Source organism: Lepidochelys kempii, chromosome 7, assembly GCF_965140265.1.
Source record: "Lepidochelys kempii isolate rLepKem1 chromosome 7, rLepKem1.hap2, whole genome shotgun sequence".
NCBI classification, from domain to species: Eukaryota; Metazoa; Chordata; order Testudines; family Cheloniidae; genus Lepidochelys; species Lepidochelys kempii.
In genome coordinates, this window is record NC_133262.1 from 1,237,546 (window position 1) to 1,254,673 (window position 17,128).

The 17,128-nt window shown below is 62.5% G+C and overlaps 2 protein-coding genes across 5 annotated transcripts in view; both read left to right on the forward strand.

Moving 5' to 3' along the window:
* Positions 1-353: 353 nt before the first annotated feature.
* LOC140914015 (uncharacterized) lies at positions 354-16,787 on the forward strand. 3 transcript variants are annotated; one of them, XM_073350844.1, is made up of 7 exons: positions 354-6,380; positions 6,572-6,710; positions 9,022-9,185; positions 11,087-11,319; positions 11,708-11,805; positions 12,586-12,790; positions 16,703-16,787. In XM_073350844.1, the coding sequence occupies exons 2-6, from the start codon at positions 6,665-6,667 to the stop codon at positions 12,735-12,737; spliced, it is 693 nt and encodes a 230-aa protein (XP_073206945.1). In that variant the 5' UTR covers positions 354-6,380; positions 6,572-6,664; the 3' UTR covers positions 12,738-12,790; positions 16,703-16,787. The 3 variants fall into 3 exon arrangements, with proteins under 3 accessions (XP_073206945.1, XP_073206946.1, XP_073206944.1); XM_073350845.1 differs by having other exon boundaries at positions 6,572-9,185; XM_073350843.1 differs by lacking the exons at positions 354-6,380; positions 6,572-6,710; positions 9,022-9,185 and having other exon boundaries at positions 10,349-11,319.
* A 2-nt stretch (positions 16,788-16,789) lies between these two features.
* The window catches only part of LOC140914013 (laminin subunit beta-2-like), a 48,122-nt gene continuing 47,783 nt past the window's right edge, over positions 16,790-17,128 (forward strand). For both annotated transcript variants that reach the window (XM_073350836.1, XM_073350837.1), the window contains exon 1: positions 16,790-16,871. The gene's annotated coding sequence lies outside the window, so the exon portion shown is untranslated. The remainder of the gene's footprint in view (positions 16,872-17,128) is intronic.

Genomic DNA, 17,128 nt, shown 5'->3' on the forward strand with positions numbered 1-17,128 from the left:
GTGTTTGCTAACGTTCTGCTGGCTCCAGTGGAATGGGTATGGATGAGAACCAGAGCGCAGCAGCAGCAGGTTCATAAAACGAGTTTCCAGCAATTTTTTTTAACATTTCAAGAGAATACAGTATTAGTTTCTGGGGAGTGGTTTGCGTGGGGTTAAGCCACTGTATATTTATTTCTCATCCTGGATTTCAGATTTGCCAGCTCTTCTGGGATTTTAGGGTGGTGATCTGCTGCAGGGTATAAAATCTTTCTCTGCATAGAGTCTCCGTGCTTAGTTCTGTGTTCAGGGGAGCATGAGAAAACAAGGGGTAGGTGCCTCCTTCCCTCCTCACTGGGAGAGTCTGGCAGGTACGGGCTGGGAATATGCTAATCGCACTTGCAGTTGCATTGCTGGGTGTGATCTGAGGGCAGAGCCTTCACTGGTTACTGTTGGTTCTACGTTTTGCTGTTGGAAGCGGACTGCCAATTGCATGTGAACTATTGTAAAATTCCAGCTGTCAGTGCTGGAGGGGGTGTGACCATCGCCCTGCACAGAGAGACAGCCTTCGTCATCTCGCACTTGACGAGCAGGGCGTCTTGATCCAGAGACCATAAAAACTGAAAGGGACATTCTCCCCCCTTCTCCGGAGGAGAGTTGATCCAAAGTGCTGAGGCTGTTTGTGGGAGGTCCCCACCTCTCGCTCCTGGGAATGTGTCTCCTCTCCTCCAGGAGGCCCTGGGTTGTTAACACACAAGCACGCCAGAAGGTCGCACCTTTCTTGCATGCAGGGACAAGCTGGGCATCCAGTGAGGGAGCAGCATGTTAAGCCGTAGTGCATAGGCCGCAGCAGGGGGTGTCAGAGATGCTCCTCTGCCTGCCGCACCAACTGGACGCTGGGGCCTGATTTCCCTTTCCCTTGTGCCAGTGAAATCAGGCTTTTCCAGCTCCCCCAGCCTTCTGCCAGCTGATGCCTAGAGCACCTTCCGGGAGGTTGGGATGGGTTGGCTCTGGGGGCTCCCATGTGCTGCGTGTTACCGTGGATTCAGCCACCCCAGGCCATCGAGTGCAGTGTCCCACCTGGCGTAGCAGCTCAAACCGCTGGCTGGCTCCGCTGATCTGCTCTTCCACTTCGCATGGCGGCTCATAGCTGTTGCTTCCTTGGAAAGCCAGCACCTGGGAATTTGTGGAGCACCCTCCCAGCCCCACAGCAGTCACTCTGTCGTGAGTTGCTAGCTGCTAATGCCATTGCTGGCCAGGTGCTCACTCCACCGTAGTGCGTGCCCTTCAGTGGCTGCCCCGGGTTGGCTATAGGATGGAAATGTTTCCTTTTCACTCTTTGTTTTCACAGTCCTTGTGTTTCAATTTTGCAAAGTGTTCCCATTGCAGGAGTGGCACTGGGTGAGCAGGGGCTGTTTGATCACTTACCAGACCTGGCTCATCTTTCCCATTTCCCTCCCTTCCCTCTGCTCAGCTCCTTCCCCATTTTTCAAGCAGGCTGAGAAATAACCTGCCCTCCAGTGAATCTTCCCAGTCTTGAGTGGGCTCTGGGTTGCTGCCTTACCCAGTGCTTCATTCCTCCTTTTCTCTCCTCTCTAAAGACAGGTTTCAGAGGAGCAGCCGTGTTAGTCTGTATCCGCAAAAAGGAAAGGAGGACTTGTGGCACCTTAGAGATAACCCATTTATTTGAGCATAAGCTTTCGTGAGCTACAGCTCACTGTCCACTGAGTGCCTCCGTTGCAGTGAGCTGCAGCCCACGGAAGCTGATGCTCAGATAAATGGGTTGGTCGCTACGTTGCCACAAGGCCTCCTGTTCTCTGCTCTAAAGGCACTGAAGGGTTATTTCCTGTTTTAGCCTTAGATTCGCTCACCATGCAGATTAGGAACCTGCGGAGGTGAGTTCAGCTCCCATTGAAGCCAATGAGAAATGCACCTGCTTATACCCAGGGCTGAATCCAGGCCTAGGTCCTCTCTCTATAGGTGAGCAGCTGTCTGTTACCCCCTGCAGCACTCTGCTGCCTGCCTCCCCACATCACTCAGCTCCCGAAATCTTTGCCATGTCCCTGAGGCAGCTCATGCTTCTCTCCCCCACTGCGACTGCACACGTCAAACGGGGCTTGTTGCCTCCACACTCCTGGGCCTCCCCGCTCGTTGCTTCAGAGTTCCTACAGTGTGTGGAAAAGGGGGTCCGCCCAGGTTCCTGGGAGAGCTGGAGGTCGCTGTGGCTCTCCGCTTGGTTCGTGTGCCACTAGTCGGTTGTGTGTGTCAGCGATAGGCACTGAAATACGTTCTTCCTGCCCAGAATCCAGCAGGGCAGGTGTCTGAGCTTTCGAGGGTCTTCGTGGGCAGAGATGGCAGTGCAGTGGAGCGTTCAGGGGCTTGGTCCAGTGCAGGCGGGGAGTGCAGATAGCCCACTCGCCAACCCCTTCCCTTCATTGTTTCAAGAGGGGGTGCAGACAGAATGCAGCTCCATGCCACGGGTTGTTACTGTGATAGCCCCTGGAGACCTGTCTGCACGGAGCCCCCTTGTGAGGGTGCTGCCCAGACAGTGCTGGACTTGAGGGTATGGGCTCTTCCTTCCCACCACCGCCCAGGAGAGGAGGCATGGCCTTTTACAGCTTTGTTGTGTGCCCTTAGGCCTGGGGATAATCCTTTCCTGCCCATAGGGGCTGGGTTGGCACAGAGGTGTAAGGGCCTGTAGGATCGTTCTTACTGATTGATTGGCATTTCGGGCAGACCCGAAATGTGTACGCAGCCAGGGAGCTGGGGTGGCCACAGGGTCATATCTGGAACCGAGCCAGTAAATGCAGAATGCGTTGCCCTGCAGAGCTCGGCAGAGGTTGTTTTCAGTCTGTTTTGTATAGGTCCTCCAAGTGCCTAGTCTGGCGGTACTGTTCCTGGGTACCGGCAAAGCCGCGTGCTCAGCACTGCTTGTTCTGTGTGGATTAATGCTACCAGTGTTCTCATGAGGGCTGCAGAGGGCTGTCCGTAACCACGTTCCGGGGGTCATTTCCTCTCTGACTTACCTGCCAGCCAGGAGTCAGAGTTCGTGTTTCACCCGCCTGACTTGGCTGCACCAGTCACAAGTGACCCAGGACAGGGGCCCCTGCGCTTCCTTCTTTGTGGTAGGTGTTAGCGAGGCCATCAGTTCTTGCAGGGAAAGCAGCTACCTGAGCATGTGTCTGCGCAGGTCAGTGAAGGGGGGGCGGGGGTCTGATTTGGTTGAAAATCTGCTGTTAATGAGCAGAAATTTTAAGGCAAAGGTGTGTTGTGACCAGGCTGCATCTTCCTGCCTCTAGTTCCAATGAGAGGAATTTCTCCTTTGCTCCCTCTCTGCAAACCATGTTGTATGGTGTCGCTGGCAGAGACCCGCTGTGTGCTCCACCCCAGAGGTGGCTGCAGGAGTGACCCTGGTATGTAATCTCTAGAGCACTTTGCTGTGCAAAACGAAGGGATGATTTTGTAACTATTTCAATTGTGTAGCCCACCCTGTAGCGTGCCGTGTCCTGACCCTGTTGGTGGCTGGAGGGGAGGCGTCCGTGGAGTGGTGGTTAGTGGCTGAGCACGAGCAGAGTGCATGTAAATGGCCGTTGTCTGAACACTTCTCAGAACAGGCCCTTGATGAAGGTGACGCTTCAGGCTGGATTGATCCGTCTTTGCCCTACATTCCAGGATGTACCAGCTCGGCTCCTGACACCCCGCTCAGTGCCTCGCTCTCCCTGGAGAGATCTCGCCTTGGTACAAATCCAGACTGTTACATGCATTTGTTTGGCTGGGTTTCTGGTTCTTCCTGGTGGGCTCGAGGGGGATGGTTGGCAAACACCTCTTCTGTTGGTCTGGTTTACCTCAGTGACAGCATTGGCTTTGTGGCACAGCTGCTGGGTGCCGTGCTGTGCCCAGAGCGAAGTAAATCGTGGCCCCGGGGAAATGAGCTTGTGTGCACCCCAGAGAAGGCAGAGGGGAAAGCAGCGTGGGCAGGAGTTACCGGTCAGTGTTAGCTGCCTGATGTAAACAGAGCTAAGCAGTGCTGTGGCGGGGCTCTTCCTCCCGAGCGTTCTCCAGCACTTCCTCCTGGGTGGCGGAGACTGCACCTTCAGTCACAAACAGTGCTCGAGAGGCGTCTCCCCGGCCCAGCCTGAGGGTGGGAATGGGCACTTGGGGAGACCCTGTGCATATTTATCTGAGGATAGAAGTAAGCAGCATTGTAGGCCCTTCGCTTCAGGGTGTGAGGGTCTGATCCAGCAGCTGTGCCAGCCCGGGGAGCTGCAAGTTTGAAATCTAGTCAGTGGGAGTCCTGTGCCAAGTGTGGTTTCCCATAACAGGCTCCTGCTTTAGTGTTTTCGCTCCCCAGTGGGTGTATGAAAACCCCCACGGACCGGGCCAGCTGCTGCCTGGACGCCGAGTGCAGGGCCATGCACACAGTCCATGCCTGGGGAAAGAGGAAAATGTTTTCTTCTCCCCTCTCTGTAGCACTGGGGGGCGGACTCTCCATTCACCAGCGCAAGCCTTATTTCCTGGAGAAGTGAGTGTGTTCATTGTGCAGGATTTAAAGTGATGCTGATGTCTGCGACCCCTGTGGTCTGGGGGAGATGCCTTCCAGCAGCTAGAGACTATGCCCTATGGCAGATTGTCCCCTACCCCACTGTTCCTCTTCCCTTTGGGTGCCGCCGTGTCTTTTGCTGAGCTGTGCTGGATGGGTCCGAGGGGCCGTGACTGCTGGTGAGGGAGAGGAGCACGGTGCCGGCTTGGAGAAGGGGCTGAGTGCTGTGCCCCTAGGAGGTGCTCAGCCTTGCTGGGAGGGCAAAGCACCAACCTCTGGGTCTGTGTGTGTAACAGCAGCTTACAAAGCCGGCGCCCTGGCCCTGAGCTCTGCTGGGGCAGTGCCCGGTGCTGCCGAGGGGGAGGAGCTGGGATTAAGGGAAACCCAAGAAGCTGGCTGTGTGTGGCTGGCAGGCCTGTTTGGCTTCTGTACATGGCGTGTGCTTCTGGGGGATTGAGCTCAGCGAAGGCTGTGGAGCACCAGAGAGCTCTCAGATGCGTAGCCCTTTCCAGACAGTTTTCCCTTGAGTGGATCGGGCCTTGTGGGTTCTGGGCTGTGCCATGGAGGGGCGGCTGGGGGCATTGCTCACGTTTGGGTTCCGTCCTCCCTCGCTTTGCAGCGGCAAGGGGGCTGATGTGACTCTTGTCTCTGCAGCGCTCGTGGCCCAGAGCCCTGCCCGGGCGGTGCCGATCCTTCCGATCGACAACACGAGAAAGAGGAGCGCATCTCGTCCGAGCATGAGCATCCAAAGGAAGTTCCCCAAAGGCGGTAATTAGCCCTTGCCCTGAGGAGTCCCTCAAAGGCCTTATTATCCCCAAGCCTATCCCTCTTGTGGTGTCTTAATGATCCCGTTCAGTTCCTGTAGCAGCGCACAGGTCTCCACGGAGGGCGTCTGGGGCCTTCCCGGGGCAAAGCCGGGTGCGCAGTGCTGCAGTGACAGAGAAGGCGCCGTACAGCCACAGCCTTGCTCCGAACCACCTCTCCCGACCCCAGGGGCACAGACGGGAATACAGAGCACTGGGAAATACGCCTCCTGCCACAGCTCGCAAGGGATGCCAGTTGGCACCTGGAGTTTACCAAGCGGTGCAGTTAGTGTCATGTCTGGAGAGACACTGGCATCCCCTCTGCCTGTAGTGTCCTGCTGCAGCATTTCCGATGGGCGCTATTCACAGAGCCGTGGGATAGCGGGACACAGGGAGACTCTGTTGCCTGTGAGCTGGGAACTGTTCTTCATTGCCCAGCAGCCTTGGGAGAGAACTGGTCTCCTTCCGTTGCTGCAGCGTGACTAGCCTGCTTCTGCTTAGACTGGAGCCACCAGCTTTGCCATGGATCTTCTCTTTGTGTGTGAATTCAACAGCCCTGTACCAGCAGAGTGCTAGTCCCCAGAGCGAGCGGGCCTTTTCCTGCCAGCGGGTCTTGTCCCGGGCCTGCCGCCCCTGCTGTCAGCTTGGGAGCGGGATCGCCTGCAGGAGGGACCCCAAGTGCTGCTTATGTTGTGAATCTGAAACAACTGGCCCCCTTGTGCCGGGAGTGAACTTTCTACCCTTTGGTGTGTGTGTGGAGTGTTTCTGCCGCGCGGTCAGTGGTTTGCTGGGCTCGCTGTGTATCTTCGGAAGGCTGTTCAGTGAAGGGCAGTGGTCGTGTTGTCCCACTCTTACGAGGCAACTGGCCAGAACCAAACTGTCTCTTTTTCTTAAATGAAGTGAACTTTTTGTTATGAAATACGAGCAGGCGATCTGGCCCTGCCGTCCTTCAGTAAAATGGTGCTTCAGAACCCAGCCAGCTGCGTCCGGCTCCTCTTTGGGCCCTTCCTTGCCCTTGGCCAGGCTGCTGCTGTTGGTGGTAATGACTAACACATTGTCAGGTGAACGGGGCAGAGCCTCGGGTGTGATTGGCTGCTGCACGGGGCTTGATTCTCTAACACTCAGCATTACGAGCCCTGCTCCCCTTGGCACCCTGTAGCAGCGTCAGCCAGTCCAACACCATGCACCCAAACAAACGCAGCATCTTGTCCTGGCGTCATCAACAGCTCATTAACTTTTCTCTCTCTTGCAGCGCCCATGAAGGCCCGAGGTGCCTGGCCGGGCAGGCCCAGGTGTCCAGGATGTACTGTCCGGGAATTACTCTGCAAGGGAAGTGTTCATAGTGATGTGTTACAATGTCACTGTCCTGCCAGGAAACCAGGAGTGGCCAGGTGCAGGAGCCAGGGAAGGACGCTAGGGCTTCCACTATTCCCCCTTCCTGACAGTTAGGACGCTGCTCCCCAGGGCAGGAGCTGGGAGGGGCTGTGCCATACGGGGCTTGTCTGTATGCCTTCCTCCATCTGTTCAGCTTCCTGCACTGGGCGCCGGCTCTGCCTCTGCCATCACGGCCCACCTCTAAAAGGGGTTGGGGGAGGTGCTGCCCCTTGGCTTCCCTGGGAGCAGCGGGGTTGGAACTCTCGAGCCATGGTCCCGGGTGGCTCTGTGCTGTGGCTGAGGAAGGCAGCAGTCCCACCCCTGCACAGTACCTTGCCTTTGGCAGCACTGAATTTCATCTGCCATTCTCTTGCCTGGCCACCTAGCAGAAGGGGGCCCAGCTCCTGACTGGTGCAGAGGACTGAATTTTCGAAGATGGAGGCCCTGGCTGGTGTTAGGGTGACCAGACAGCAAGCGTGAAAAATCGGGTTGGGAGGGGGGTATTAGGAGTCTATATAAGAAAAAGATCCAAAAATCGGGACTGTCCCTATAAAATCGGGACATCTGGTCACCCTAGCTGGTGTAGACATGCCCGTTCCCGAGCCTGTACATTTGTTGGATAGTACATGCAAAGCCAGGAACCAGCTGCATGTGAACAGCGAGGTGATGGGTATTTGGGGGGGTTCCCCGGTTGCATGTGCAGTCCTGGCTGTGCTTTCACCTGCCCCTCGTCCTGCTCCTGGGCCTTTGCTCGGAGCGAAACTGCCCTGTTCCTCTGCTCGTTCCCCAGGAGAACTGCAGGGTGGATGCAGGATTGTCAGACTCCGAGGTAAAAGCCAGGGGCAATCCAGCCCTACTCGTGGCCCTTGGTGGACCTGGGAGTCCAGGTGTGCTTTCCCTGAGCTGGGATGGGAGCTGTTACCATGAAGTCCTCCAAGGACCTCAAAATGGGGGCAGTCTGGGGTTTCTGGACCTGCAGCATTTGGGTTTCTGCATGAGAAGCCCCATTATGTCCTGGTGCATCTCCCTTCCCTTGTCCTGCTGGACTCCTGGGCCCTTCCCCCTCTGCTCTTTCCTTCTCCAGACTCAAGCCCTTTGGTCCTGATCTGCTGCAGCACTGGCCTGGGGAATGGAGTAGGGTCCTCCTGAGCCCTCTCTGCAGGCTGCAATAGCAGCAGCTGCTGATAAAACAGCCAGGTGTGGCCTTGGATTTACACTCCCACCAGAAAGGGAAAGAAACCACCGCTCCCCTCCCGCATTCCCAGGATCACTTTTCCCCAGGCCAGCTGCCCATCACTGCTCTGCAGCCGCCCTTACCCCTGGGTCACACACGCAACCCAGCTGCACTGGTGTCAGCAAACGGAGCAGGGTGGGAAAGGGTCCCACCACAGAGGAAGAAATAAGGCAGCTCTCCCTAGAGACTTGCGGGCGAGGACTGCAGAGCATTTCCCTGAGCTCTGGATGAAACGTAGGAAGAAGGGTTATCCCTGTGCACATAAACTGCTCTGTGTCCCCCAGCCCCCAGGGAATGGAAAGCAGAGAGCAGCTCCCCTGGTTGTATCTAGCTCTTCCCAATCCCTGGGTCTTGTGTCCGTGGGGATGGGCCGGGTGCCATGTTTCAGTGTAAACACTGTTACTCTTCTGCTAGCTGGTGCCAGCAGCCGCAAAAGCCAGGTTCAGTGTGCAGGGGTTCCTCTTAGCAACACACACCAGCAAGCCTCTGCCCCGTACGGTGGGTTCCACCGTCCCCAGGCAGCTTGGGGAGACCCCACCCTCTCTCGCATGCACTGAGCCTGTGGAGAACCAGAGAAGTTTTATTAAAAGGGAACAAACCCAGCATCAATTTGGCAAACTGCAACAGCTCAAAAGCACGTGGCCAGAAGTAACATCCGCCCCCACACTGAGTGCCTTGGGCTGTGTCCTCTGCCTCAGTTTCCCACCTGGCAGTGTGACAGTCCAGCAGACGAAAGTCCCTTTAACGTGGCAAGCCACTGCCCCCCACTCACAGTTGGTGGTGCAAAGTCAGCCAAGGCCCAGGATTCAGGGGTGCGTCACAGCAGGTCACCTCCCACCCCTAACCGGGGGACGAGCAATGCCACACGCTCTCACTGCCTCCAGCCCTGCGGTTTCACCACGGAGCCCAGGCCTTAGCCATTTCACTGGGGAGTGGGGACCCTGCGTTCATCTTTCATAGCAACGCTGTCCCCTCTGCAGCTCTCCAGCTCAGCCCCCGAACCTCTCAATGGAGTCTGACCAGCTCAGCCTTTAAACAGAGGGCGGGAGGGTCAATGAGCAACTAGGACTTGCTAAGCAGCATCATGTCACCAGGTGGGAGCCCCCCCCGACCCCTTTGGCCTGGGCTGCTGTTCCGGGGGCCTCACGAAAGGCCACTCAGACCCTGCTTCCAGCTGTCGGTGTCTGCACACGCTGATCCGGGAGCCGGGGCCTTCCCCTTCAGCACGCTTTGCTGGTGGACTGCCGAGGAGTCTCAAGTAGGTCCTGGCTTGTGGCATAGCTGCCCCCCCTTGGCAGGGGGTCTGTTTCAGGCTCTTCTAAGGTACCCTGGTGGGCTGGGGGGGGGGGCTCCAGTCAGCGTGGCTCCAGATCACTGGTGACCCCCCTGGAGAGCTTCCCCAGACAGGGGGCCCGTGCTGGGCAGTGCCCGGCCTGCTGGGGCCCCATCCTGGCAGGCCTGGTAGCAATGCTGGCAATCATCCCTGCCTGTTGCGGTGCTGGGCAGCCCGGATTCCCGGGAGCCCTGGCCTGGCCTGGTGGGGCTGGGGCGCTGGCCGCCGGGGGAGCTGGGCCCAGCCGGACCTGCGGCCGGTCAGCATAGAAAAGGAGCAAGGCACCCGCTGGCTGGCAGAGCTGCCAGGGCAGGGGCAGAAGGTGGAACTTGTTCCCGGGTGTATGTGGCTGAAATGAAGCCAAAGGCTGAGCACAGAGGCCTGCCTGGCTCTGGGGTGTCCCGCGTCCCCCCGTCCTGGGCTGGGGACGGGCTGGCAGCCCAGAACCAGCCCTCCCGCCCACGGCGGTCCCGGCTCCAGACAGCCACAGGGAGCCAACAGGGGTCAGCGTGAGCCTGGGCTATGGCTCTGCAGCCCCATTTCTCTGCCCCCCCCCACCGTGTCCCCCCAGCAAGCCCTGGCCGTACGGGGCTCTGAGGAGCCGGCTGGTGGGGGCCTGGCCGCAGCCCAGGGTCAGCAAGAGGGGCTGGACCCACAGTGTGTCCTTACTACCTCCCCGCCATGTGGGGTCAGCCCAGCCCCCCTTCCCTCCCTGACCCCAACGCTCCTGGCCAGTGCCCTGCCCACCCCCTGGTGCCCACCCCCTGGTGCCCACCAGCCCCCTGCCCCGCAGGCTCTGCTGCCCGGTCATCCGGGCGGGAGGAGATGGTGGTGCCATGGCAACCCTTGCACAACAGGCCGGCACCGCGGGGCCTGCAGGTGAGATGCGCCCAGTGACTGCGAGCCAGGGCCCGGGGGCCACCAGGACCTCGCCATGGGGGGGGGCTGGCTCTCCCCACTCCCCAGCAGAGCCTGGGTCCCTGTGTGATGAGGTGCAGCTCAGAATCCAGGGGAGAAGGGGGGCTGAGTGCTGGGGTGAGGCGGGGGGCAGGGAGCCATGACTGTGATGGGGATGGGGTGGGGCCCAGTGAAGGGGGGGAACCATGGCAAAGGGTTTAGCTCCCCATCAGGGGGTCTCCTCTGCTCCTCGCCCCTCCCCCTCTGTTCTAGTGGAGTCCCAGTGGCGGGATGTGACGAAGTGGGACTGTTCTTAATGTTTCCTCTGAATAGTGTGGGGGTGCCTCAGTTTCCCCTAGGCAGTTCTTAAGTATCTAGGTGGTGGGATGGGGGTGTATTATCTTGCAGAGCCCTAGAGGGCAGGTGTGTGCAGGGGTCTGGACACAGAGAATGGCCGACACCCTGTTTCCTGGCAACTGATGGCCTGGGCCCATCCCCCCTGCAAGGTGAGAGCTGAAGGGTTGGAGAACAAAGGAATCCGGTGCCCTCCTGGCCCAGGAAAGGGACAAAGCCCAGAGGAGGAGGGGCTGGAGGGAGTTTCAGTTTGGGGCTGGCCGGGACATGGAGTGAAGGGCAGACGGGGTTGTCTGGCTCACTGCCCCCCAAAATGGACCCAGCTGAGGGGTCCTGTTCTCTGCACCTACAAGCTCTGTGTTAGACCATGTTCCTGTCGTCTAATAAACCCCTGTTTTACTGGCTGGCTGAGAGTCACGTCTGTCTGTGGAGTTGGGGTGCAGGACCCTCTGGCTTCCCCAGGAGCCCCGCATGAGCGGACTCGCTGGGGGAAGCGCACGGAGGGGCAGAGGATGCTGAATGCTCCGAGGTCAGACCCAGGAAGGGGAAAGCCAGGGGAGCTGTGTGTCCTGCAGACAGGCTGCTCAGAGAGAGGAGACTTCCCCAGAGTCCTGCCTGGCTTCGTGGGGAGCAGTTCCAGAGCATCGCCCAGGGACTCCGTGACATGGGGGCACCAGGTGTCCGGCCCCATGGAGGCAGCACCCAGCAGCCAAGCCCCCTGCAAGGGGAGCAAGAGCCAGAGGCTGCAGGGGATCGAGGAGGAGCCCCTGGCCAGCCCCCCGCTGGACTATCGGCAGTACCTGTACAGGTGAGCGAAGGAGGGGAGCCCCTCCCCAGGGGAGCCCTGCAGGCATTGGCAGAGTGGGCTGGGCTCGCCCCATGGAACAACCAGCCCAGTGCGGCCCCAGAGGAGATGCCAGGCGCCCTGGCAGGGCCGGCACCATGGCTGCTTGGGCACTCGTGGGCACCAGCCGGGCAGGGATGTGGTGGGCTGGAGCCTGAGTGGGGTGGGCCAGATCCTGGGTGGATTCCGGGTGGGTTAGGTCCTGAATAGGGTGGGCCATGGCAAACTGGGTGGATCCTGGGCCTGGGCGGGGGGTGGCACATACCCATCCTGGGTGGGGGCAGGCAGGACGAAGGGGGTGGGCCAGGCAAGGTGCTGGGCTGCGTGCTGTGACCTGCTTCCTTCCCCGCAGCCTTCTGGGCCCTGAAAGAGCCGAATACTTCCTGAGCCCGCCAGCCCTGGAGAGGTGCAGGAGCCCTGGGGAGCAGGGCCTGCTGGAGGCAGTGGGAGGTAAGGTGCCCAGCCCCAGCCCCCTGGCCCCAGGAGCCAGCACTTACGGCCTTGGCTGCAGATCCTGAGCCCCGTGGCCTGGGCTGGCTGCACAGGCTGATCTGCTCACGCCACTGCCTTGGGGCCTGTCCATTTCCCAGCCTCACGGGCCTGTCCCGGGCCCTGCCCATTGGCCAGGTTGGCTCCAGCCATTGGGCCATGGCTGGCTGGATAAATAGTAGCAGCCCTGCGGCCCCCAGCCAAGGGTGAGCGCGGGCCCTGGGCTTGGGGCTCGCCAGGGCTGGGCACCAGGCCCTGCCTGGGACACTTGGCCTGGACGTGCCCCTTCCCCCAGGGGCCAGTGCTGAGGAGCTCTGGCAATTCCTGCACGAGGAGCCAGGCGGCAGAGGCCGGGACAGGGCGGGCGCTCTCCGAGCAGGTGAGGGGGCTCCTGGGCTGGGGCACAGATTGTCCCTGCGCATGGGATTGCCATGGGTGAGAGCTGGCTTTGCCCCGATTCCTACCCCACAAAGGTGGTCCCCCCTCTGGCGGGTCTGTGAGAGCCACTCTGTCCCTGGCAGGGCACCAAGGCTGTATGGGCTGGGGACCCCCATGCCCCTCCTGCCATATAAGGGGACCCCCTCGCCCCCCCCCACTACATAAGGGCCCCCCACGCCCCTCCCTCACCTTGTTACATGAAGGCACCCCCTGCCCCCTCCCCCACCATGCGAGCTCTCCCGCACCGTGTGTGGGTGCCATACTCTGTCTCTCCCCACTCCCCCATGGCACTGCCCCCTGCAGGTGCCCGGGCTGGGAGGCGCCGCTCTCACGCCCAGGATGCAGCGGGTGGCCCGGTGGAGTCGGCAGCTGCACGTGATGCACCGGCTGGGGGAGCTGCACCGGGATGCAACCAGCCTGCTGCTGGCCAGGGAGCCGCTCACCGACCTCAATGACAGCCAGGGGGTCCAGGGGCCGGCCCGTTATCTGCACCGGGCTCTCCAGGGAGGTGTGTGGCTGGGGGTGGTGGAATGAGGGCAGTGGGCTCTCGGCCGTGGGCGCATGCCCAGCGTCGTTGGCACGTGGGCAGGGCCGGCTTGCTGGTGCAGAGCTTAGCATTTACTCTCGGGCAATACATCCCATCTGATGTACACAAACCTGCCGCCCCTGGCTGCGGGTACTGTGCCCCTCCCGACTCGCCGGCTGGGCCTGGCCCCCTGTCAGGGACGCCCCCCTGGCTGCGGGTACTGTGCCCCTCCCGACTCGCCGGCTGGGCCTGGCCACCTGTCAGGGACGCCCCCCTGGCTGTGGGTACTGTGCCCCTCCCGACTCGCCGGCTGGGCCTGGCCACCTGTCAGGGACGCCCCCCTGGCTGCGGGTACTGTGCCCCTCCCGACTCGCCAGCTGGGCCTGGCCCCCTGTCAGGGACGCCCCCCTGGCTGTGGGTACTGTGCCCCTCCTGACTTGCCGGCTGGGCCTGGCCCCCTGTCAGGGACACCCCCCTGGCTGTGGGTACTGTGCCCCTCCTGACTCGCCGGCTGGGCCTGGCCCCCTGTCAGGGACACCCCCCTGGCTGGGGTACCAGGCCCCTCCCGACTCGCCGGCTAGGCCCGGTGATGGCGTCGGCTTGCTGGTGTTCTCCATAGGGAGCTGTGGCTCCTTGCCAATCTCAGGGCGTCTGCACGTGGCTGGCAGCTCAGAGCTGGGCACAGGGTCACTGTGCCCCGTTGGGAAGGGAATACTTGCGACGGCCTTGCTGCGCGTCTGCCGGCGGCTGCCGGGAGCACTCCCTCGGAGAGCCGGGCCATGCCCAGCGGGGGCCGGCCCGACACCGAGGGAGGGGCTCGCTGCAGGACCAAAGGCAGCACCATTCATGGTGCCAGAGAGCGGGTAGGGGCTGGGGGCTGCCTGCAGGCAGCCAAAGTGGGGTGTGCCGGGCCCGAGCCTTGGGCGGCGGTGCCCACCCCCTGCGCTGCGTGACTCCCGGGGCCATCTCACGCCAAACGCCAGGCGGCTCCGGGCCGGAGCCAGGCAGCTCGGCACTGACTGGCACCAACAGTCGCGTGTCAGGCTGGCCGACGGGCGGCTCCAAGCAGGAGACGTGGTCCAAGTGTTGTACGTGGGGACAGCCCTGGGGGCCCTGCGCAGGCAGAGCCGGGCACTCATTGGCACGCAGCACGGCCCCAGCCCCAGGGCCTGCCTGCCGCCCGAGCTTCCCCGCCCGCTGCAGCCGCAGCCTGAGGTCCCCGTCCCTCCCCATGGCTGCAGGGCCAGCTGGGGCCGGGCCAGGCCTGGGCAGGGCAGGGCTGGGCAGGCCGGGGCAGGCGCTCCTGCAGGCACCAGGCCTCATGCCCTCCCATGCTGCCCTTCCCTCGCAGCGAGGAGCAGGGCTGGCAGCTCAGGGTGCGGGGCTCACTCCCCCGGCCCAGCTCCAGCTTGGCCTCTCCCCTGTGTGCAGGGCTGGGAGAGCCGCTGTACCTGGCCTCCCGCTCACCTTGGCTGAGCCGCTGGGCCCGCCCCACCTGGCACCCGTGGTGGGAGGAGGAGCCTGGGGGAGGGAAGCTTTGCAGGAACAAACAGCCCAGCCCTGAGCAGAGCTGAGCTCGTAGGCGGCGGGTGGCAGGCCACGGCTGGGGGTCCCGGACGGGCGTGTGCCCACCTGGCCAAGCGCCGCCCCCTCCAGGGACACCGAGCAGCTGCGGCCGTACAGGTACCAGCCCTGGCTCTGCATACTGCCTTCGCGCCCTTCCCTGGCCTGGCGGCACCAGCCCAGCCCCCTGCCTGGCTCGCTCTCGCTGCGTGGGCAGAGCCGTGGTGCCCTGCAGTGGGCGGGGCGGGCTCCTGCAGCAGCACCCGTGTTCGGGGTGGGAAGGGCTGATCGTCTCCCTGGGGCAGGGCTGGCCACTCTCACCCACTGGAGACCCTCTGAGTGGGGCGTGAACCCTGTGTCCTGCCATGTCCCAGGCGGGCAGTCTCCATGGGTTAGTCGGGCCTGGCCCCGGCCAGTGCCAACAATAGTGTGCTGTGTGACACAGCTGCCCCACTCCCGCCCAGAGGTGGCAGCTTTGCGGTGAGGGGGGAAGTGGCGTTTGGCCTGGAGGCCGGGCAGTGCTGCGGGGGTGGGAGGCCTGGAGGTGCACAGAGCTCGCTGGAAGGGCAGAGAGCTGTGGGCATGGTGCCCTGTGCACTGGCAGACGATAGCCAGGGAAGGGTGATGGCCCCTGCCCAGGGCTGCTGTGACAGGCCTGTGGGTGTGTCCCCTGCCATGTGGTGTCCCGCCCTGGCCAGCGCAGACGTGGGGGGAGCTCTGGGAGCTCTGCTCACAGGTGGGGTGGAACAGAGCCATTGGGGCTCACAGCCTTTCTGGGGTGGGCCTGGGACCCTGGGCTGCTATTCCCTGGGGGGCGACCGTGCCCCTGGGGCGGCGCTGCCGGGCCTGGGGCCCCGGCTGGAGGCTCAGCACATGCCCTGGTGCGCAGGCCACGTGGTGCCTGGCCTGGGCCAGCGTCCATGGGGCTGACCCACGTCCAGGAGGAAGTTCAACAGCTGGGTGCGGGGCAGGGGCAAACCTCTCAGGCACGGGGGTTAGGCCTCTCTGCCCTGGCCAGCGCCCTGCAGCAGGAGGGACCAGCCATGTGGGGGGAGCTCTGGGGGCGACAAGAGGGTCCCTGAGCCAGGCTTTGGGCCGGGGGAGGCCGCTCCCGCGCGGGGGCAGAGCTGACGCTGGGACAAGGGATGGGTCTGGCTAGCTGGAGTCCTGCAGGCTGCCGGGCTGGGCCCCATCTCTGAGCCCCACAGAGGTCCCTGAGGCTGCCCACCAGGCCATGCCGCGGGGCAGGGGACAGGGCCCTAAAGCAGCAGGGAGCCCGAGTTGTGGTGGGGTCCCTGTGTGGTGCCCTCTAAGGCAGCCCCTCCTGGGAGTCAAACTCAGGCTGTCCCCTCCTGCAAAGCCCGCCCCTTGCCACCAGGACCTGGGCTTACCTGGGTCCTTGCCGGCCCCTGGGGCTGAGCTGCTCTCCAGAGATCTCCCAGTCCCCTGGGCTCAGAGATCTCCCAGTCCCCTGGGCTCAGTGGCCTGCCATGCCAAGGGAGCTGGGGATGTGTGGCGCGTGGATGCCCCCGGGAATGGAGCTGGCTCCCTCCCTGCCCAGCCTCCCTGGGCGCGGGGGACATTGGCTGTTTGCAGCCTGCCCTCTCCCCGGCCTGGCCCAGCGGCTGCGGGGAGGCTGGTGGCAGCAGCCGTGGGACGCGCAGCCCTGCTGCTCTCCCGGGAGAGCCTGGGGCAAGACACAACATGCACATTCCTGCCTGGCTGGGGCCAGCACCCTGGGAACGCGGGCGCCAGGCCTGCTGGGCGCAGGGCTCGGTCTGCTCCTGTCTTCCTGGCCGTGGCGCGGCTTCAGCCGGCTCTGCTCCCATGCTCTGTGGCTTGAGGCCAGCGGGGGGCAAGGAGCGGGCCCTCTCCCCCCCAGCGCGGCAGGAAGCGGCACTAGGTGGCCATTTGTCACAGCCCCTTTGCCCAGAGTGGCGGGGGGAGCCAGACCTGGCCCCTCAGCTGGTCTCTGCGGAAAGCTCGGGTGCCTCCCCGCCCAAGCGCGCCCTGTGCCCCAGGAGGTGGCGAGACGGGAGCAGCTCCCTCGGGTCACGCCCAGCGGGGCGACCGGTTTGACTCTAACTCTAGCCCCTGGTGAGCCGGGAGTCTGGCCCCGGCCGGCTCAGGCCCAGAGGCCCCGGCGAGCCCCGGCTGGCCTGCGTGCACTGCCGAGCAGAAAGAATCGGCTGTGACATTCCCGTAGCCTGGAGACCGTTAGTCCCTTTCACAGCCCCAGCCCCGATTTGAATAAGAATCGCTCTGTCCCGGCCTCCCTGCCCTGGGAGAGGAGCTGGGTTAGTTTTACCCATCGCTCCCCTTGTTTGCCAGGTTGTTTTTGTGCTCCGAGTTCTCACGCTGCCCGCCCAGGGCTCGGGGACTCGCAGGAGCAGGAGGGGCGCTCTCGGGGGCCGCCTCCGCCCCAGCCGGCCGCCAGCTCCCCCTCCCCCAGCCCATAGTGGTGAGTGGCTGCCAGGGCCGCGGGCTGCACCGCTCAAACGTGAGTACCGGGGCGGCTCTGGGGTGAGCGGGAGGGGGCTGCCCGCGGAGCCTGCTGCCCTAAGGTGCCCGGCCCAGGCAGCGACATTAATGCTCAAGCTGCCTGGATTTCTCCTGCAGCCCCAGAGCCCTGTGCCCAGCGGGGGGTAAGTTGGCAGGAGGGTGCCCAGGGGCAGCAAGAGGGTCCAGGAGCCAGGGCCGAGGTGGAGCAGGCTGAGGGGAATGGGCTTGCCCAGTACCCCCCAGCCAGTCGGGGCA